The sequence below is a fragment of the Terrapene carolina genome, unplaced genomic scaffold (genome assembly GCF_002925995.2).
Source record: "Terrapene carolina triunguis isolate 2854851 unplaced genomic scaffold, T_m_triunguis-2.0 Scaffold68, whole genome shotgun sequence".
Lineage (NCBI taxonomy): Eukaryota > Metazoa > Chordata > Testudines > Emydidae > Terrapene > Terrapene triunguis.
Genome location: NW_020664419.1, coordinates 79,683,166 through 79,702,479, shown reverse-complemented (window position 1 = coordinate 79,702,479; position 19,314 = coordinate 79,683,166). Strand labels below are relative to the sequence as shown.

At 43.4% G+C, this 19,314-nt stretch overlaps 1 protein-coding gene across 1 annotated transcript; it reads right to left on the bottom strand.

Moving 5' to 3' along the window:
- ACTR6 (actin related protein 6) lies at positions 1-18,809 on the bottom strand. The gene is made up of 11 exons (XM_026648862.2): positions 18,436-18,809; positions 14,966-15,083; positions 13,264-13,332; positions 11,691-11,814; positions 8,516-8,651; positions 8,379-8,435; positions 7,054-7,152; positions 6,791-6,869; positions 3,653-3,824; positions 2,402-2,540; positions 1-890 (listed from the first exon to the last, which is right to left on the bottom strand). Exons 1-11 carry the CDS (start codon positions 18,501-18,503, stop codon positions 761-763), a joined length of 1,191 nt encoding a protein of 396 aa, XP_026504647.1. The 5' UTR covers positions 18,504-18,809; the 3' UTR covers positions 1-760.
- Positions 18,810-19,314: the final 505 nt, after the last annotated feature.

Genomic DNA, 19,314 nt, shown 5'->3' with positions numbered 1-19,314 from the left:
AAATGCAAGTCCAGTACTCAAAATAAAGGGCAGAGTTAGAGTCAGTGCTGGAAGGCTAACAAAGAAGTTAATCTGGAGACTTAATTGTTTTTTTTTTTAAACTGTGTGTGGGAGCTGTGCAAAGGGGTAATCTCTGTTGTACAGATTTAGCCTAAACTTATAAAAAAGAAAAGTATTCAGAAAGTTGGGATACATTCCACACTGGAATAATTACACTTTGAGTTTAACCATTGTTTAACCATTCACTGAGATAATTACAAGAAGTCAGAGTAAGCCTTTTATAGGATTTTTTCTCCCAGGACATGTTAAAATGAGCTCCAGGTTAAAGAGTATTTGATGCAAATTATTCAGCATACTATTTCAGTAAAAGACAATAGCATTCATGTTGGAAGAGAAAATAAAGTTTAGACTAACGCTTCATTTCTATACAATTGTTTTACACTAATCTTCAAATATTTTTGTTTCATGCCATTAATAGGTAATTCGCTTTTTTAAAGTAAAATAACACAATTATTGAAAAATTTTAGTAAGGATGGAATACAATAAGATAAAATGACAAAGGCCAATATATAACATATTAGTCTTCAGTGTAGTTTAAAATCTGTGAAAATAAAGTTATTTACACTAATTCATTGTACATTCCTAATTATAGGAAAGAAAGTTAGAACACAGTTCTAATTTACATAAAATAGTTCGTAGTTCAAATAAGTTCCATTCAAAGTAAAATAGTGGAGTATCACTATGTCTCCAAATGTGCCACTTAAATATCAAATTTCTCTTCACAAATACAGTGTCCATTTTCTTCATAATCTTCTCTAGTTACTACCATATCCTCAAAATCATCATTTTCAGAAATCAACTTTCCACCTTCCCAAGAATAAGTAATAGGGCTGGGGGGGGGAAAAAAAAAGTTACCACACAAGTTAGTTTTAAATACTTCCAATTATGTAGTAATTTGAAAAAGTGAGACCTTCATTTTAGGGCTTTTATTTAGAAATTAGCCACAGCCATTAATAAAATATAAAACAAGACATTATGCCTATACATTAGGACAATCTGCTGAAAAACTGCATTCATTAGAAAGATGCAAGGGGGGCCTGGCTCAGAGTATTCCAGATCTTTTTAGTGGGTTTATGAAAATTTTAAATTGGTAACCATGTATTTTTTAGGAATGGTAAGTGAGTCCTGCATTGAGCTTCAGCAACAAATATTTGATGAAAACTTTTACAAGTTCATCGTTGGTGCTATACCTCACCCAAGTTATATTTTCAAAATGACAGTGTCCATTTAAGGAAATCAGAACAACTTAATTGGGCCAAAGAATGGTGGTGAATTGGTATCAGAACTTATGAGATGACAGCGAGAGCAGGATTTCTATTAAACAGAAGAAATTTTATATAGCTAGATCACAGATCTATATAGAAGAGTGATCATAGGTTTAGCAGAAATACAGAGGCTTCAGTTTAAATCTGTTTTATTACATGAGGCATGTACCAGTTATTTGATTATCATGTTTTGAGGTTCCTCAAAGAGGCCAAATAACTAATTTCCATGGGTAGAGACTGCTTTCCTCTAAAAAAAAAAAAAAACTTTATATTATATATCACACTTCACATTTACAAGGCTAACTAAAAAAAAAAAAATCTGATTAAGTTATTCTTCAAAGGTGAATGGCTTGTACTAACAAAACTGGTTTGGAGCCAGCGGGTATGATACAGTGGTCTAAGCATTTGTTTCAAATTTGAGCTGGACTGTCCAGTCTTCCATCCTTCCACAGTAGATAAAATTCCCATACAATGTATTTATTTGGTGGGGGAGTCTTTAGGATGAGACTTTGAACCTACATTCTCGCTACTCTGCATAGACATTAATGATTCCATAATAATTTTAAGAGAGGTGAATATCTGTCCTGTCACTCCTGATAATGTCAGCGATCCACCCCGCTGCTACTCTCCAAATCCCAGAAGTGCTGCAGGTATCAGTGATATGGTATGTATAATGTTTATAATACTCAGGAATTCTTCAGAATAAGAGATGTGAAAATAATCCCTCCGATCTTGCAAACACATATGCAACAACTGGTTAACTTTGCTGCTGTGAATGGTTTCATTAATTTCAATGGAACTGCTCACAGAAGTAAACTTAGCACACGTGTAAGTGTCTGCAGGATTGCAGCAAGCACAATATAGCTCTGAAAATGCACTTTAAGTACTGAGTTACAACATCCTTCCGGTCCAGTTTTGGGCTACTTGAACAGATTAAGTTAAATGATGGAATATAAAGATGACACAGATAAGCATATTTATTTAGCAGAAGGAATCCTACTTTACAAATTTCTATTCTGTTAGGAGAACCAAACAGTAAAATAGATGCATTTTTATTTATATTGTTTAGGACTTACTTTTCTGGCAGAACAACAGAAACGTCATAATCAGTTGGAGTGAGGCATCGAACTTCAGAGTAGACTCGATCCCTGAAGCCTGGGAAAAGGGTATTTCCCCCAGTCAGAACAATATTCTTGAAGAAGTGAGGCTGCATTTCTTTAAACAAAACCAAAATAGATGTATTTAGCTTAAGATTCTCCAATTTCTTCATGAACATTAAGTTAAAGTGGACAAGAATTAAAACTAATGTGTTTAACTACACTTTAGATAATGTTTTAATATATTAAATACATACTGGTTATATTTAGATAAAGGGTATTTCATGGATAACTGTAAGCCATAGGATGTGCACATACCAAGAGGCTCCACTAATTAACTGATAATCACAAGTGTGAAACTAGTTTTCTTGTGTGACAGGTGAATTTGATGAACGGCACCCTTTTTAAATAAGAAAACTTTCATTAGTGTTCCTCCAGTTTGTGTGGCTTTCAAAATTTGTCTTTTAGAAAGTTATTTAAAAATGTTGGATTTCATGAATGCTCTCAAACAGCCCAGTTTAGGGGAAAGAAATAGTATCAACGTACAAGAGATTTTAATTTTCATATTTTTAGAATGAATGTAGTTTTGTGGCTCTGATGCTACAGCTGTGAAGTGACCCCACATAGTCATGAAAATGTTCCCCTGCGGAAGTTTGGCCATATTCATTAGAAATGTATCTACATACCTAGTAACATGACAATGCACATGTTACAATTGTTACTTCCACAGAATACAACACAGCCAGAAGGGTGATTAGTTTTCATTTTTAAGATTCAGTGGCCTCATTTGCCAGCATATTGTGGCCAGCATGAATTCCCTCCTCTCCCAACACTAAAAGACATTTTAAAATAAAAATGAAATTAAGTTCAAGTGCAGTCATGAGGATTCCATCCTCAGAGGAAAGAATTCAATGTGGTTGTGTTTTGTACTGGAAAATGAACTCATGAGGTTTCCATCCATACTGTTATACTTTATCTGAAGCACAAATAGAAACCAATCAGCTTACCAGAGTAAGCAAGCATTTCCACAACAGGAAATATTAAAGGAAACTGCAAAAGAGCTCTGGAGTAACTGACATTCACAAGGAGTTAAAACTGTTGCACTTTTAATCAATTTTTAGTTCCTTAATGCCTGGCACATAAAGTATGCTAGGCTTCTGATACACTTTGGATTCTAACAAAAATATTCAGACTTCAAGAATACATTTCAAAACATTGCTATCACTATACCTTCAGGCAAGTTCTGAATTGAATAAACAATGGCTTCAGGAATTCCCATTTCTTGAATGCCAATATCTGAAGGATGGAAGATAATTTCTGGAACAGCAAATCTCTCATTTGCTAGACGAAGTATTTGTTCCCCAGTCTTGTATTTTCCACTTAACACCATTTCTTCCCTTGGCTAAATTAGGCAGACATGAATGATAACTACGTCTTAAAAAGGGAAGAACACACACAAGAGTAACAAGTTTATCTGATCTCATTGTTTACATATTATTCACCTGTTATGGATGTTTTGAAGGAAGTATCTTCTATATATTAAGTCACGTATCATGCACAAATCTTAGGGAGCTGACATCTGTTCCAGAATGCTTTGTAATCCCTTACTCTATAGTCTTTAAGCAAGAGAATTGTGTCCGATGTTTACTTTTTACTGCCATACTGAGCAGACAGAGGTGTCAACTTGAATAGCATATGAAAGCATTTTGGTGCTGCATTTTTGAAGGCGCCCCATTCCAGCCTCTGCACTGACACCTGCAGTTTTGCCTATGCAAGATTAGTGCACACTTAGGTACTTTTGAAAATTTTACCCTACTTCTCTAAATGACACTTTTACCAATAAGCAATTTTTAAAAGTCTGAGTATTGGATTTGTGTTATTCTAGCAGGAGAATATTTTTTCACCCTCGTAACTCAAAAAAGATATTTGATCCTTGCAAAAAATATATTGCCTTAGGATGGAGTACAGGCATGGAAAATTTCAGCCCCAAAAGGTGAGTTATTAACAAAAGAAACAGGAAACTATAATGTATCCCATTCTTAATTATCGCAATTTCTATTGGTAACCATGCTAATAAAATTTATCCACAACACTTATTGACTATAACGTAAGTGTCTGAGTTCCAGGAAGTAGCAAAACTTCTCAGGATAGCATGTGAAAACAGCTGAAAGATACCAGAATCAGAATTGTGACTTATGACTACACTTCGATATAGAGCTATTAAATTACAGCAAAGGAAGTTATATTTAACTAGGCTTGGCAGCATTCGATTTTAAAATTGATAACTGTCAGCAAACATTTCAACTGATACACTGAAATCAACAAAAAAAATAGTCACTAATAGTTGGGGTGCCTGCAAAGATCAGTTGTCACTAGCCATGAGGAGAGCCTTTTGCAGCCCTGCTGTAATAGGAGTGAGTGAGTGGGTTCCCTGTACTGTCTCAAGGCTGGTGACACCTGATTCCTGCAGGCACAACGTGCAGTGGTGAGGCTACAGTCCTGGCTAGGCAGAGCAGAGGCTCCTAGTCACAACGACTGCAAGGAGGAGGAGGCCAAGCCCCCAGCTGTGTGGGAGGCCACACAGCTGCTGAATGGCTTCTGGGGCGCCCTCTGCAGCCCTGATGGCACAGACCCCTCTCACTTACAAGCTGGGAGTCTGCCCTGCCCTGCCAGGACTACAGCCTTCCCCACACTGGACCCACGATCATGCAGGGAGTCCTCTGCAGCTCCACTATCATGGGAGTGAGGGAGGAGGGCCATGACAGCAGAACTGCAGAGGGTTCCCTCCACAGCAGTGGGGCCGGTGAGACCCGATCCCTGCATGCTCAAGGTGCGTGGGAGGGTGCAGTTGTCCTGGCTTAATGGAGCAGAGACCCCTGGCTAGGACTGCAAGGAGTATGATGAGCTGGCGGCTGCGGGGGAGCAGTTCCTGCCTGTTGAGTGAGTGGGGCCAGTGACACGGGATCCCCGCAGGCACAAGGTTCAGGGAAAACTGTGGTCCTGGCTCCACATAGCAGAGATGCCCAGCCAGGACTGCAAGGAGGAGGAGGGGGAGGAGTTGTTGTCATCCCCAGCCACAGGGGAGGTCACCCTGATGCTGAATGGCTCCGTCCCCAGGAAGGAGCCATTCAATAGCAGATGGCCTCCCCTGCAGCCAGGGACATGTCTTCCTCCTTGAAGCCCTATGCAAGGGTGTCTGCTATGCCCCACCAGGAGCCTTCCCTACACCATGTGCCTGCAGGGATCCAATGTCACTGGCTCCACAGCTGTGCAGCAAGCCCTCTGCAGCTCCACTGTCATAGCCCCACTTGCTCACTCGCCAGCCAGGAGTGTGGGCAGGAACTACAGAGCAGTGGGGCGGTCTCCCACACAGCCAGAGCCTCATCCTCCTGCTTATAGTTCTGGGCAGGAGTCCCTGCTCCATCAGGCCAGGCCGACCACAGCTTCCCCTGCACCTTGCGCTCTGGTGTCTTGGGCCCTTTGGCTGCACAGGGAGCCCTGTGCAGCCCTGCTGTCAGCACTGCCTTAAGCCCAACTGCAAAAATAAAAAGTTAAAAATTGAAAAGTATCATTAAAAATCATATTAGAAAAAAATGAAAATCAAATTCTGCCATGCCTAATTATAGCTAAGGCTGCAAGTCTTTCAGGGAGGTCACGGAGGTCCTGGAAAATCACGGAATCTGTGACCTCTGTGACTTCTGCAGTGGCCGGTGTGGCTGTCCCCAGGGCCACTTGAGCAGCTGAGGCAGCCCTGAGACCAGCCGCACCGGCCACTGGTCAGCTGGCCCCAAGCAGCTGGTCCGGGGCCGGGCCCCAGGGCGCCCCGTTCCCTGGAGAAGCAGCGGTGGGAGTCCCTGCCCCAAGCACCTAAGTTTTAATTAGGAGTATTTATATAGTGCAAGTCATGGACAAGTCAGGAGCTGTAACTTTTTGTTTATTGCTCGTGACCTCTCCATGACTTTTACTAAAAATACCTGTGACTAAATCATAGCCTTAATTATAACCATATAACAAGCAACAGGTAAGACAGTTTTGAGAAGGTGATCAAAATTAGGACATAACATACTTCATATTTTACGCTGGAATGAGAAATACAGGGCTAGATTGAGATACTGAGCCTATGATATTACAGCTGATTTTCAGATGTTGGATAAAATATCTAGGAATACCTACGTGACTTTGAAAATTAGTTAAACTTGAACCCCTATGTCACTTACATTTTTTTTTTTGAAAATTTTACCAATTAATTCCTAATGCAGAAAATATTACCAGTCAGTATCACACACACAAAAAAATCCACCCCTCCTCCCTCACTACCAAGGAAGATGAAAAGAGAGTATTCCAGAAAAGGCTGACAGTCATAATTACCTTACAAAACCCTTTTTTGATTGAGCTGAAGTCTGGCAAAACATAGTCTATCATTACTGTATTTTCTTCCCCTTTCAATCTGGAAAAGACAACAAACTTAGAATAGAACATAGCTAAAGTATGCCAAATCCTGGAGGCCGTACTCAGGTAAGAGTCTCTTTCATTTAAGGGGGAGTTTTGCCTGAATAAGGATGGTAGTATTTGGCTCTACACAATTAGATTATTTGGAAATCCTTTCAAATTTGGCAATATAGTAAACTTACTTAGCAATCTCCATATCTTTGTAAAAATCCTGAGACACATAACATACATCTTCTTTCACTTGATTAATTACATGAGTTTCATCCATAACGTGTAGCTGCCTATAAAAAAGTTAGAAAACAGATCATCCTGAACATACATCTATAATTATTCTTTTTCACTATTGATCAGTTCTTACAGTTTTCAAATTGCAAGAAGCTGACATTTTAATATGTAGAGGTTTACATTAACTTATATATAAGCAGTTTTACATCTAGAAATGAGAGGGTATTTTTACTCTTTAATCCAAACAACGTAAAGCCGTCAACACTAAGAACCGTGGCCACAATCTTGCATCCGGTTCTGCTAGCAAAGACGCCTGCACAGAGTCAATTATAGGGGATCCCAATACAGGATGCGAGCCTTAGTGCAGTGGTTCCCAAACTTTTTACTAAGGTGACTCACCAACTGCCTTTTGTCTTTTTTTGTGACTCACCATTATATATAAACATCTCCGCCTCATCACCATAACCCTAATCCCCACCCAGTGCGGAAGGGAGACGCCAAAAGAGGAGTGGTTGGAGAATGAGCCTGCCACACACTCTCTGCAGCATCAGCTCCTGCCTTGTGGGACTGTGCTACACTCTGGATTGCCAGGCCAATTGGTATTTGAGCGAGTGTTATGGATGAGGGACAGCTGAGCCAGACCTGAGTGGCACTGAAACCCCATGCGCCTGGTCGCAACACCCAGAACGGGGAGTCGGGCCCAGCCCAGTGGGACAGAAGCCACTACTGTGGGGTGACTGCAAGGCAGGCTCACTCGCTGACTGCACCCCTTCCTCCCAGGGCATCTCCTCCACACTGGGCTGGGGAAGTGTACGTTTACCTAGGGCCCCACGACCCATCTAGAACCTTCCTGCAAACACTGCCTTAGTGAGTTCTACTCACTGTTCAGGTGGAATTAAACTGTCAATTTCTCAGAGCTGTGCCATCTTATCGGTTAAGTGGAAATCTGGCTGTAGCTTTATTACTATAATGACATTTCAAAAAAAAAATCATAGGGCCTGATTCTGTAAGGTACTTAAGCATATGTGTAACTTGAAGCACGCAAGTAATCCCAGTGAATGGGACTACTGACATCCTTAATATTATGCAACTGCTTTAAGTACTTTACTAAACTAGAGTCTTAAGGTGTTAAAATGGTAGCTGAAGCTCAAGATGTCATTTTACAGGCTTTCCTCTTCCTCAAAGAGGGCTTAATCCTAAACTTAACTTAATTAAAAGACGTCCATTGACTTTAATTGGTTTCTAACTAGGCCTCAAGTGTCTACAGTTAGCACAATTTTACCTGTAAGAGATTATCTCCTTTAGATGATTGGTTAAGAGCTTTCCTCCAACATTAATCCTAAAAAGAAAAATATTTTTTGTCATTATTTGCTTCAGACATATCAAAAAAGCCACCTGTAAAGAAATAAGGCAATTTACCTAATAATTGCCTCTTTCTTCTTTTTACTTCTGCAGTAAGGTACAATATGTGTAAAGGAGTAGCCACTGTCCACAATGATACAACATAGCTCGGATGGATTGTCCCGGAAATATCTATGTGCACTGAGAGCCCCAGCTGAAACACAAAAATGCCAACCCATATTTATATATAAATCTAAAATATATCTAAATAGATATAGTACCTATCCTATATTTTAGGTGCCTTTGGCAGATCTTCGGTAACTCAATACAGAATAGCTCCAGCAGCATAATTTCATCCACAGCCAAAATTAATCAAACATAATACCCCACCTTCTCTCAGGAAAACAGACTTTATTCAGCTCTGTCCTTCCCAAAAGCCCAAGTAGATGGATTTTGCAGTGTGCCCAGGTGATTCATAGATTCCAAGGCCAAAAGGAACCGTTTTGATCATCTAGTCTGACCTCCTGTCAGAACTTCCCCAAAATAATTCTTAGAGCATATCTTTTAGAAAAAGATCAAACCTTGATATAAAGGTTGTCCGTGATGGAGAATCCACCACAACATTTAGTAAATTGTTCTAATGGTTAATTACCTCACTGTTAAAAATGTATGTCATTTTTCTAGTCTCAATTTGTCTAGCTAGTCAATTTTCAGGTTATTTTTGACCAATTATATAACATCTTTCACTCCCACAGTACTTCATATAAAGGAGTAACTTAATCAGGCATTGAAATACAGTCACTGCTGGGGTGGAATGGGACAACAATTCTAAAAGAAACACTACACAAACTCAAGGGGGGGATGTTGGAAGGGAAGCATACCTTTTAAAATGCTTGTTGTACAGCAATTATACAGCTTTCCACACATACTCCTCGACCAAGAAGCTACATTTTCAGTTAGAGCTAGTATTTGAACATTATAATTATTTACCTCATTAATCTAAAAAAATTCTGAAAAAGTGAGATTACAAGTGCTCTTCACTATGTATACAACAAGATTCTTCTTTGCATTTATTTAAACTAAAAAACATCAAGATAAGGAAATACATCTTTATGCCATCTTTTAATTGTGGTATTCCATTTGGCATTTTAAGATCTTGTTTAAAGCTCTTAACAGTTCAATTGCATTCCCTTGTTAAAATACATGTAAAGAAATCCATTTGAGAGCATGCAAAACAAAATATTATTTTTCCCACTTGAAAGAACTGACAATCTCAAGATGACATTTTCAAAAAAAGAGGAATTAAAAGTGGTTTGAGGAACCACGCTGCCCATCCCCTAAGTCTCCATTGGGTATTTGTGATTTGACAGTCTCAGAGGAATTTAAATACTGGGTAAAACAAACTGGAAAAAGGGAAATAGTTCTCCTTCTCCACCAGCTTTCTAGTTACACTAGTGTGAATATTAACTTTGTGCCCCTTTAATTATAAATTATAGCTGTACTGATTTCTTAGTTTTGGCTATAAACATCACAAACAGACACAATATCCCTGAAAAGAAAGAGAATCCACTCTAATTCTAATTATGCTGGGTATTCTGTAGAACTATAGGAGCAAGAAACTTTACAAACTCACAAATGGATTAAAGAAGCTTCTAAAAAAGACAACAGAGTGCATCATAACCTGAAGTTATCTTTATGAGAAAGACTGTCTTTTGAACCATAATTTTCCTTAGTATATATACCTTAAAAAGTACAGTAGAACCTCAGAGTTACGAACACCAGAGTTACGAACTGACCAGTCAACCACACAACTTATTTGGAACCGGAAAGATTTCCATTACTTGCATGTGAAGAAGTGAGGTTCTTACCCACGAAAGCTTATGCTCCCAATACTTCTGTTAGTCTTAAAGGTGCCACAGGACCCTCTGTTGCTTGGAACCGGAAGTATGCAATCAGGCAGCAAAGACCCCCCCCCTCCACCCAAATAAAGGCAAATACAGTACAGTATCGTGTTAAACATAAACGACTAAAAAAAAAAAAGGGGCAAGTTTAAAAAAAAATTAGATAAGGTAAGAAAACTGTTTCTGTGCTTGTTTCACTTAAATTAAAGGCAGCATTTTTCTTCTGCATAGTAAAGTTTCAAAACTGTATTAAGTCAATGTTCAGTTGTACACTTTTGAAAGAACACCCATAACATTTTGTTCAGAGTTACAAACATTTCAGAATTATGAACAACTTTCATTCCCAAGATGTTCGTAATTCTGAGGTTCTACTGTACTTCCAAAGAGGAAACATACAAACACAGGGCCCATTTATATATTCTGCTCCCATTTATATCAATAAACGCATGATCAGGCCCACTGTGTCCAATGTGTAATAAAAAATTCACATGAATAGTTTATATTAAGTCTATGTTCAGTGACTTGAATTTTTGAAATATTTTTCAAAAACAAAGAAAATTGCGACTATAAAACATTCCCCAGAAAAAGGTAAAAAAATTATTTTATATGTTTAAGTCTAAGATAGATGACGACTATTATTTCAAGGCCAGTTTTAAAAAAAGAAACCAACACATCTTTCCTGTAATTTCAGCATAACACTACCAGTACTGAAATTTGTTTAGAGTTCATCTAAAACGTGACCGAAGAGTTTGCAAAGACCCTCCCCACATGCACTGAAAAGTCATCCCTCCCCTACTTTTATATCATCATCAGAAAGGGCACTGTATGATGATTCATGTCACTAATTTCATGTGTTGTGCGGAATAGGATGTATTATATAATTGTAGCACTATATTTCATGGGCCACTTCAAAAAGTGAATGAGAACTGTCAGAAACTCCATACAAATATAGCCAAGAAACAAGTAGTAGTGCAGTCTCTTTCACATACTACCTCATCTCAAGAAGTCTCAAACATTCCTGTCATCAAAAGCCAACTTAAAAACAGAACCTTGACAGAAAGGAGCTTCAAGACAAAAGTGACTTTCTGCCTACACTGATTTCCCCCCATTTCACTTTGTGTTTCTTGCTGTTACAGATCAGAATCCTCACACTAAATTATTATAAATATAGAGGAATATAGAAGAAACATTAGATGTGTATGCACAATTGAATATAGGTTAGAGAAATAAAAAGTTACATACTACTCTATAGAGTCAGGGAAAGAAATGAAGTAATTTCCTTGGCACATTATTTTTAAATTGGGAAGTTAGCCTGGAGCACATTAATGCAAAGCAACAAAATATATACTCACCATTTACTCTAAGAACTGCTTGAAACTGATATTCTTCAAATAAAATTTCATTCATAGAGTCTTGTATTGAACTGAAGTTAAAATAAGGTTCAGTAATAATAATATTTGTATCTACAAAGTCCACCTAGGAGAAAAAATAAAGTTCTGTTCCCAAACAACATTTTAGTAACCACTATCCATATTACTTACATTTTGTGGTATGTAACAACCACCATGCTGTATAAAATTGCCCCCAGGCCTATTATAGATATCAGTGCTACCAGCTACTTGTGGCACATGGGTTTTGAAAAAAAAAATTAATAAGAAACAGTATGTGCACTGTCACTGCTACACCACACAATGTGTTAACATTTTTCAGGGCAGAGTAGAATTCCTTCATTTCCCTGTCCTATGCCCCTATTTTTAATGTTGTGGCTCTTAAGAACAACCTATCCCTTTATCTTTCCTCTACACTTCAATGGGTAATAATACAAGAATATTTAACATGTATACAAGAAACTTTACCCTAGTCCTACTAACTACAGAAGAGAATTTCTCTTCAGAACTCTGCCACTTGTATAGAAGCTTGGCTCTTCTAGTAACCTGGGTAATATCCTGGCCCCAGTGAAGTCAATGGCAAAACTCACACTGACGTCAGTAAGGCCAGGATTTCATCCCTGCTCTTTCTGCACGTACTCAGTTCTCAGACTTTCTAAAACAGGCCTTCACTAAGGTGTTTTCACCATAATGGGACTCAATGAGAACTAGAACACACAGGTCAACAGTTCCTTTCTTTGGTGCTCATTCTGCAAACCAGTACCAAAACCATGGCAATAACGAGTTTCTTTAATGAACCCAATAGTTTAAAATCTTAAACCAGCCCAATTTCCCCACCCAAATCTATACAAAGAGATATTTGTATAGTTATTTTGGCTCCCAACATGTTCCCTTTTAAGTACTGTAAAGACCAGTTTTATAATTTCTTATGAAAAAAATTTAAGGCTAGAGCCGCCAACGCTCTTTTCATGCTAAACCATGTTGGTGAGGTGAGCAAAATAATATTCTATTAGTACACTTTATAAATTCAACTTATTCGTCATAAAAATGAGAAATTCATGCAGAAAATGACTACTTGATCCCATAAGACTGTCACAATGTAAATCTCAGCCCTTCTTCCACTTTTGTAACTGTCTCCTTCATGCAACAAAACCTGGTTCTTCAAATAAGTTATACTAATTAAGTCTATGAAAACAATTATCAAGTAACTTTTACTAGCTGAAGCGCCAATCTTGCAAACACATGTTTAACTTTACTCAGGTGACTAGTCCTACTCAAGTCACCAAAACTACTTGTGTGAGTAAAGTTAAACATGGGCTCTAGTTTGCAAAGTCATGGCCTGAGTGAACTGAGCTCAAAATCATAGGTAACTCAATTTCCTAAATTTTAGATGCGAGTCCTTGTTGAATACTCCTGCAAAATTCATAAATTGGTGAATTCACCATTATATCCATGATTTGGACTATTTTTGTATTACCTCTAGTAATTGTTTTAAATCTGTATTTATAGATTTTTGTTTCTTAAGTGTTTTAGTTACCTGATACATTTCCTTTCCAAAAAGGTAATCCCAAACCTGTCTCTGAACATCCCAGTTCACCAAGTAACCCTATGGAAGTTTGGGGGGAAAAAAGACATTATTTATAAGACAACACTGCATATTTATTAACTACTCCACATCTGCAGAATTTCAGGCTTCCATCAGTAATTGTTAGATGGACTGATAACCTAACAAAATTCAGAAATAAGAGCTTCTTCTTTAAGATTATGGAAGCCCTTCCAAACCTATTTAAATGGGTAAATGTTGTGCAGCTACAAGCAAGAAGATCCAAAGATAAGTGATATTGTACCTCTGTTGTTCCCTATCATTTAGTTTAATTTATTGCATAGTAAGTTTACCATAATATGAATCATGCTTCCTAAATCAGTATCTGGTGGCAGGTTATGGAAGCCACACTTCAGACTTGATACTGAAGTTACACTGCTGTATCTGAAGTTTGTTTTAAATATTGTTTATGCCTCTACAGTTGTAGCATATTGCATATATTAAACAAACATTCATAGAATATTAGGGTTGGAAGAGACCTCAGGAGGTCATCTAGTCCAATCCCCAGCTCAAAGCAGGACCAACACCAACTAAATCATCCCAGCCAAGGCTTTGTCAAGCCGGGCCGTTTGAGCATTGGCCTGCTAAACCCAGGGTTGAGAGTTCAATCCTTGAGGGGGCCATTTACGGATCTGGGGCAAAAATCTATCTGGGGATTGGTCCTGCTTTGAGCAGGGGGTTGGACGAGATGACCTCCTAAGGTCCCTTCCAACCCTGATATTCTATGATTGAGATTCGACCACCTCTCTAGGTAACCCATTCCAGTGTTTCATCACCCTCCTAGTGAAATAGTGTTTCCTAATATCCAACCTAGACCTCCCCCATTGCAACTTGAGACCATTGCTTCTTGTTCTGTCATCTGCCACCACTGAGAACAGCCTAGCTCCATCCTCTTCGGAACCCCCTTCAGGTAGTTGAAGGCTGCTATCAAATCCCCTCTCACTCTTCTCTTCTGCAGACTAAATAACCCCAGTTCCCTCAGCCTCTCCTCATAAGTCATGTGCCTCAGCCCTCTAATCATTTTCGTTGCCCTCCGCTGGACTCTCTCCAATTTGTCCACATCACTTCTGTAGTGGGGGGACCAAGACTGGACGCAATAATCCAGGTGTGGCCTCATCAGTGCCAAATAGAGGGGAATAATCACTTCCCTCGATCTGCTGGCAATGCTCCTGCTAATACAGCCCAATATGTCGTTGGCCGTCTTGGCAACAAGGGCGCACTGACTCATATCCAGCTTCTTGTCCACTGTAACCCCTAGGTCCTTTTCTGCAGAACTGCTGCCTAGCCATTCGGTCCCTAGTCTGTAGCAGTGCATGGGATTCTTCCGTCCTAAGTGCAGGACTCTGCACTTGTCCTTGTTGAACCTCATCAGATTTCTTTTGGCCCAATCCTCCAATTTGTCTAGGTCACTCTGGATCCTATCCCTACCCTCCAGCATATCTACCTCTCCCCCCACCTTAGTGTCATCTGCAAACTTGCTGAAGGTGCAATTAATTCCATCATCCAGACCATTAATAAAGATGTTGAACAAAACCAGCCCCAGGACCGACCCACCGCCTGTAATAGACTGTAATAGACCCTTAACCCACAGCCTGTAATAGACTGCATTGCTAAATCTATAAAGCATCTTAATTACCTTTTGAAAAGGGAGAATGTAAAAGAGTCCGGAGGGATCTTTAATTTCATCCAGTTGATTGGCTGTAAAAGTTTTCAAACGTGCTGTTTTTGATCTAAACTGGCAGTTGGGAATAACACTGAAAAAAGTTAAGAATGTTTTCCTGTACATCATATCATATATGAAATTAAAAAAAAAATCATATTGTGCATTTTCACATCAATTCCATAAATACTTCCTTTTCCATAATATTCTGTGACCGTATTTTTTAGAAAGTAGCAGTTACCCTGGTTACTGCAAAACCACAAGATTGTTTTATTGTCTTGCCAATGACTCAACATTCAGAATCAAACAGTAAAGTGCTAAAAGAAATTACAGAAACTTCCAACCACAGGTTAAGAACATTTTCCTTCCTTAACAATCACATTTTTTTGGTTGCAAACTGGCCTGAGACAGTTGCCCAACACTAAATGGTCTGGGCCTAGGATACATGAAAAGATCACTTAAGGCTATAAGGACCATAATCAATAACGAAGCTAAAGCAAGAAAAAAATCAAATTAGAAATAAATTCCCCCCACTTTTTTTTTTCCCCCTAAAACAGCGTGGGTGATTAACCATTGGAACAAACTGCCAAGGAAATGGTGGAATCTCCATCTCCTGATGTCTTCAAAGCTGGATGCCTTTTTCTGGAAGATATGTTTTAGTTGGCAAGGTTCAGGGTTAACTAACTGAAGCTTTGCCGGTGCAGCTCTCTGGTACTGGGATGAGAATACTGTTGCTACACTTTGTGTGAAATCTAAGCAGAAGGGAGCCCCCACACTTTGAAAATTACCTCAGCCTTCCCTAGGGTTGCCAACTTTCTATTGGCTCAAAACCGAACACCCTAGCCCCACCTCTTCCCCAAGGCCCCGCCCCCCATTCACTACATCCCCCCTGACTCAGTGGCTCACTCTCCCTCTCACACACTTTCACTGGGCTGGGGCAGGGGGCTGGGGTGTGGGAGGGGATGAGGGCGCTAAATGGGGGTGCGGGCTGTGGCGTGGGGCCAGAAATGAGGGGGTCAGGGTTTGGGTGGGGGCTCCAGGCTGGGAAAGGGAATTGGGGTGCGGAGGGGGTGAGGGCTCCAGCTGGGGGTGTGGGCTCTGAGGTGCAAGAGGGGGCTCCAGGCTGGGGGTGGGGCTGTGGGATTCGGAATGTGGGAGGGGGCTGTGGGTTGAGGCAGGGGATTGGGATGTGGGAGGTGTGAAGACTCTGGGCTGGGGGTGCTGGCTCTGGGGTGGGGCTGGGCATGAGGGGTTTGGAGTGCAAGGGGGGTGCAAGAGGGGGCTCCAGGCTAGGGGGTGGGGCCGAGCGATTCAGAGTGCGGGGGGGAGCCCTCTGGGCTGGGGTGCAAGGGGTGGGGCCAGGTATGAGGGTTTTGGGGTGTAGGAGGGGGCTCTGGGTTTGGGGGGCTCAGAGTTGGGGCAGAGGGTTGGGGCACAGGCTTACCTCCGGTGGCTCCTGGTCAGCAGCGCAGCAGGGCTAAGGCAGGCTGCCTGCCTGTCCTGGGGCACCCCGCTGCGCCCTGGAAGTGGCCAGCAGGTCCGGCTCCTAAGCGGGGGAAGGGGGAGGCAGGAGGCTGCACTTCCCAGCAGGGACCGCCCCCCAGATCCCACTGGCCGATCTGGTGCTCGGGGCGGGTGCAGCGCGAGGAGTCCTGTGCACCCCCCCGCCTAGGAGCCGGACCTGCTGGCTGCTTCCGGGGCACAACGCGGTGCCCCAGGACAGGTAGGGACTAGCCTACCTTAGCTCTGCAACACTACCAACCGGATTTTTAGCAGCGTGGTTGGCTGTGCTGACCAGAGCCGCCAGGGTCCCTTTTCAACCAGGTGTTCCGCTCCCTTTTCAACCACCTGGTCACCCTAGCCTTCCTGCTCCTGGGCTGCCCCACCCGCAGCACTTGTTCCCCTTGCAATGCAGGCAGCAGCGGTATTGCCAACTTCACAAGATCAAAAATCATGAGTTGAACCCTCAAAAATAATGAGATTGGCCCAAAAATTGAGGGTTTTTTTTTAAAAAGATTACATTATGTTTTTAGGTGAGTCTCTTGATTTTTGAACTCCCCCTACCCATCCCCAGGGTGTGTGCAGGTGACAATTAGTAGTGTTGCCCACTCTCCCACATGTATTGGATAAGGTGATTTTGGCCCCTGCTGCAGGAGCTCTCACCCCCACATATCCCTCTCCTGCCCAGCAATTAATCCCGTCCCCACCCAACCCACCTCACTTCAATTCAACCTCCCAGCCCCCATCATCACCACCCCATTAGATCAGCCCCCTAACCAATCAACCCTCACTGCCCTCAGTTCACCTTCCCGACACTCACCCCACCTGCTCAGAACCACCATTAATACAGCCCTCCAAACCCATTAGCCCTTATCCTCCTCACTTCAGCGCCCCTGAAGCCACCAGGCCATAATTCAACCCTCCCAGCCTGACCCCTGCTCCTCTTTGGGTTCTTTTCCCTCCCCAGGCCTGGGGAGGCTACAATGGGGTCCCCTCTCTCACTTCCCAGGCTGACATTGGGGGCTCCAATCAACCAGGGCTGGTTGACAGCGGGAGCCCCGGGTGGCTGTAGCTCCTGCTGTCATCCCTGGTTGGCTGACAAAGGGAGCACCAATCAGGGCAGGCTGACAGCGGGAGCCTCACCACATGGTGTACGGAGCTCCCGCTGTCAGCCCGCCCTGTCCCGGGGCAGGCTGACAGCAGGCGCCTCACGTCACAGGGACTCCCCCAAGTGGCTGTGGCTCCTGGTGTCACGCTGACAGCAGGCGATCCGGACACCAGAGGTAGACTAAGGACCAGGGCTGGCTGACAGCAGGAGCCCCAGCGGCCACAGCACTTTCTAGGTAAAATTAATCCTGACTAATGACCTGGGGCACCGGCTCAGCACCCACCAGCCACAGCTGTTTGGGGGCAGGGTCTCCGATCAGCTGTTTGGCAGCTGGGGAAGGTGCTTGGGGGAGGGCAAAGAGCAGGGAGCGGGGAGTCTCGAGGGAGGGGGCAGGGCTTTGGGGAAGGCGGGCGGGGTGGGGCCACCGGGAAACACAAACGTCAGCGGCTGGGATGTGGGGAGTCTGGGGACTGTTCCCCGACCGTGAGTCAGGCTCAGTTTTACTCCGAAATCGCATCTATCGCGCTTAACTCCGGGGAGGCGGCATGTCCGCAGCGCCAGGACCGGGGCGGGGCTGGATGTAACGGGCTCACAGACTCCCTGTGCGGGGCCGGGCGGCAGCCCGCAGCGCAGGGAGCCGGGCCGGGCCTGCAGCAGGAGCCGCCTCACCACCTTTCGGAGCTAGAGCCGATAAACCAACGGAGCCCGAGAGGCACGGGCCGCCTCACGGGCTCTCTCGGGAGCAGGGACCCGGCGGCGGCTCTCTACCGTGTGTGGCGCCGAGCACCGCAGGGAAGCCGCGCGGGGACCGGGCTCTCGGCGGGTGCGGGGGCCTCACCTGACGTGCGCGTGGCTGTAGCCGATCTTGGCATTATAGGCGCCGTTATCCAGCACCAGCGTCGCCATCTTCCTTCCGGCCCTAGCCTCGCCTCCACCTCCTCGGCGGGCAACTCATCTGTGCTTACCATAGAGTCTGAGCGGCGGGACGTGTGCGCGCTGCATGATGGGGACGGGGAGGTCTCCGGGCGAGCGCCGGCCACAGCCCTAGGGCTGCCCCGGGGACGCAGCGCGCATGGCGCGAGAGGGCTGATCACACGTGGTGTTCAGTCCCGCCCTCGGCTTTCCGCCATGACACCGGAGGCAAAGCCCTGAGAGGACCGGCCTGGGGGGAGGAGGGAAAGAGTCGCCCCCTGCGGTTCTGATGCGTCTTGCGCGAGGCCGCGGCTCTGCACCTGCTGGATCTTTCCCTGGGGGATGAGGCGCTGCGTCCCCAGGGTGGCTCGGGCGGGGAGGCACAACGGGGTCAGGGAGGCAGAGCATAGGCATGCGCAGCACATTTCATTAGGGTGTGCACCCAGGGAAATTTTTTTTTTAAAGGCGAACAGCATAAAGGGCGGGGTGTGGGAGGGGGTGTTGTGTGCAGGAAGGGGCTCAGGGCAAGGGATTGGGGCAGAGGAGGGGTGTGGGGTGTATGGGGGGCTCAGGGAAAGGGGTTGGGGTGGAGGGTGCGACGGGGCTCAGGGCAGGGGGCTGGGGTTTAAGAGGGGTGCAGTGTGCAGGAAGGGGCTCAGGGCAAGGGATTGGGACAGAGAAGGGGTGTGGGGTATATGGGGGGCTCAGGGAAGGGGGTTGGGGTGGAGGAGTGTGGGGTGCGACGGGGCTCTGGGCAGGGGGCTGAGGTTTAGGAGGGGTGCGGAGTGCAGGAGGGGGCTCAGGG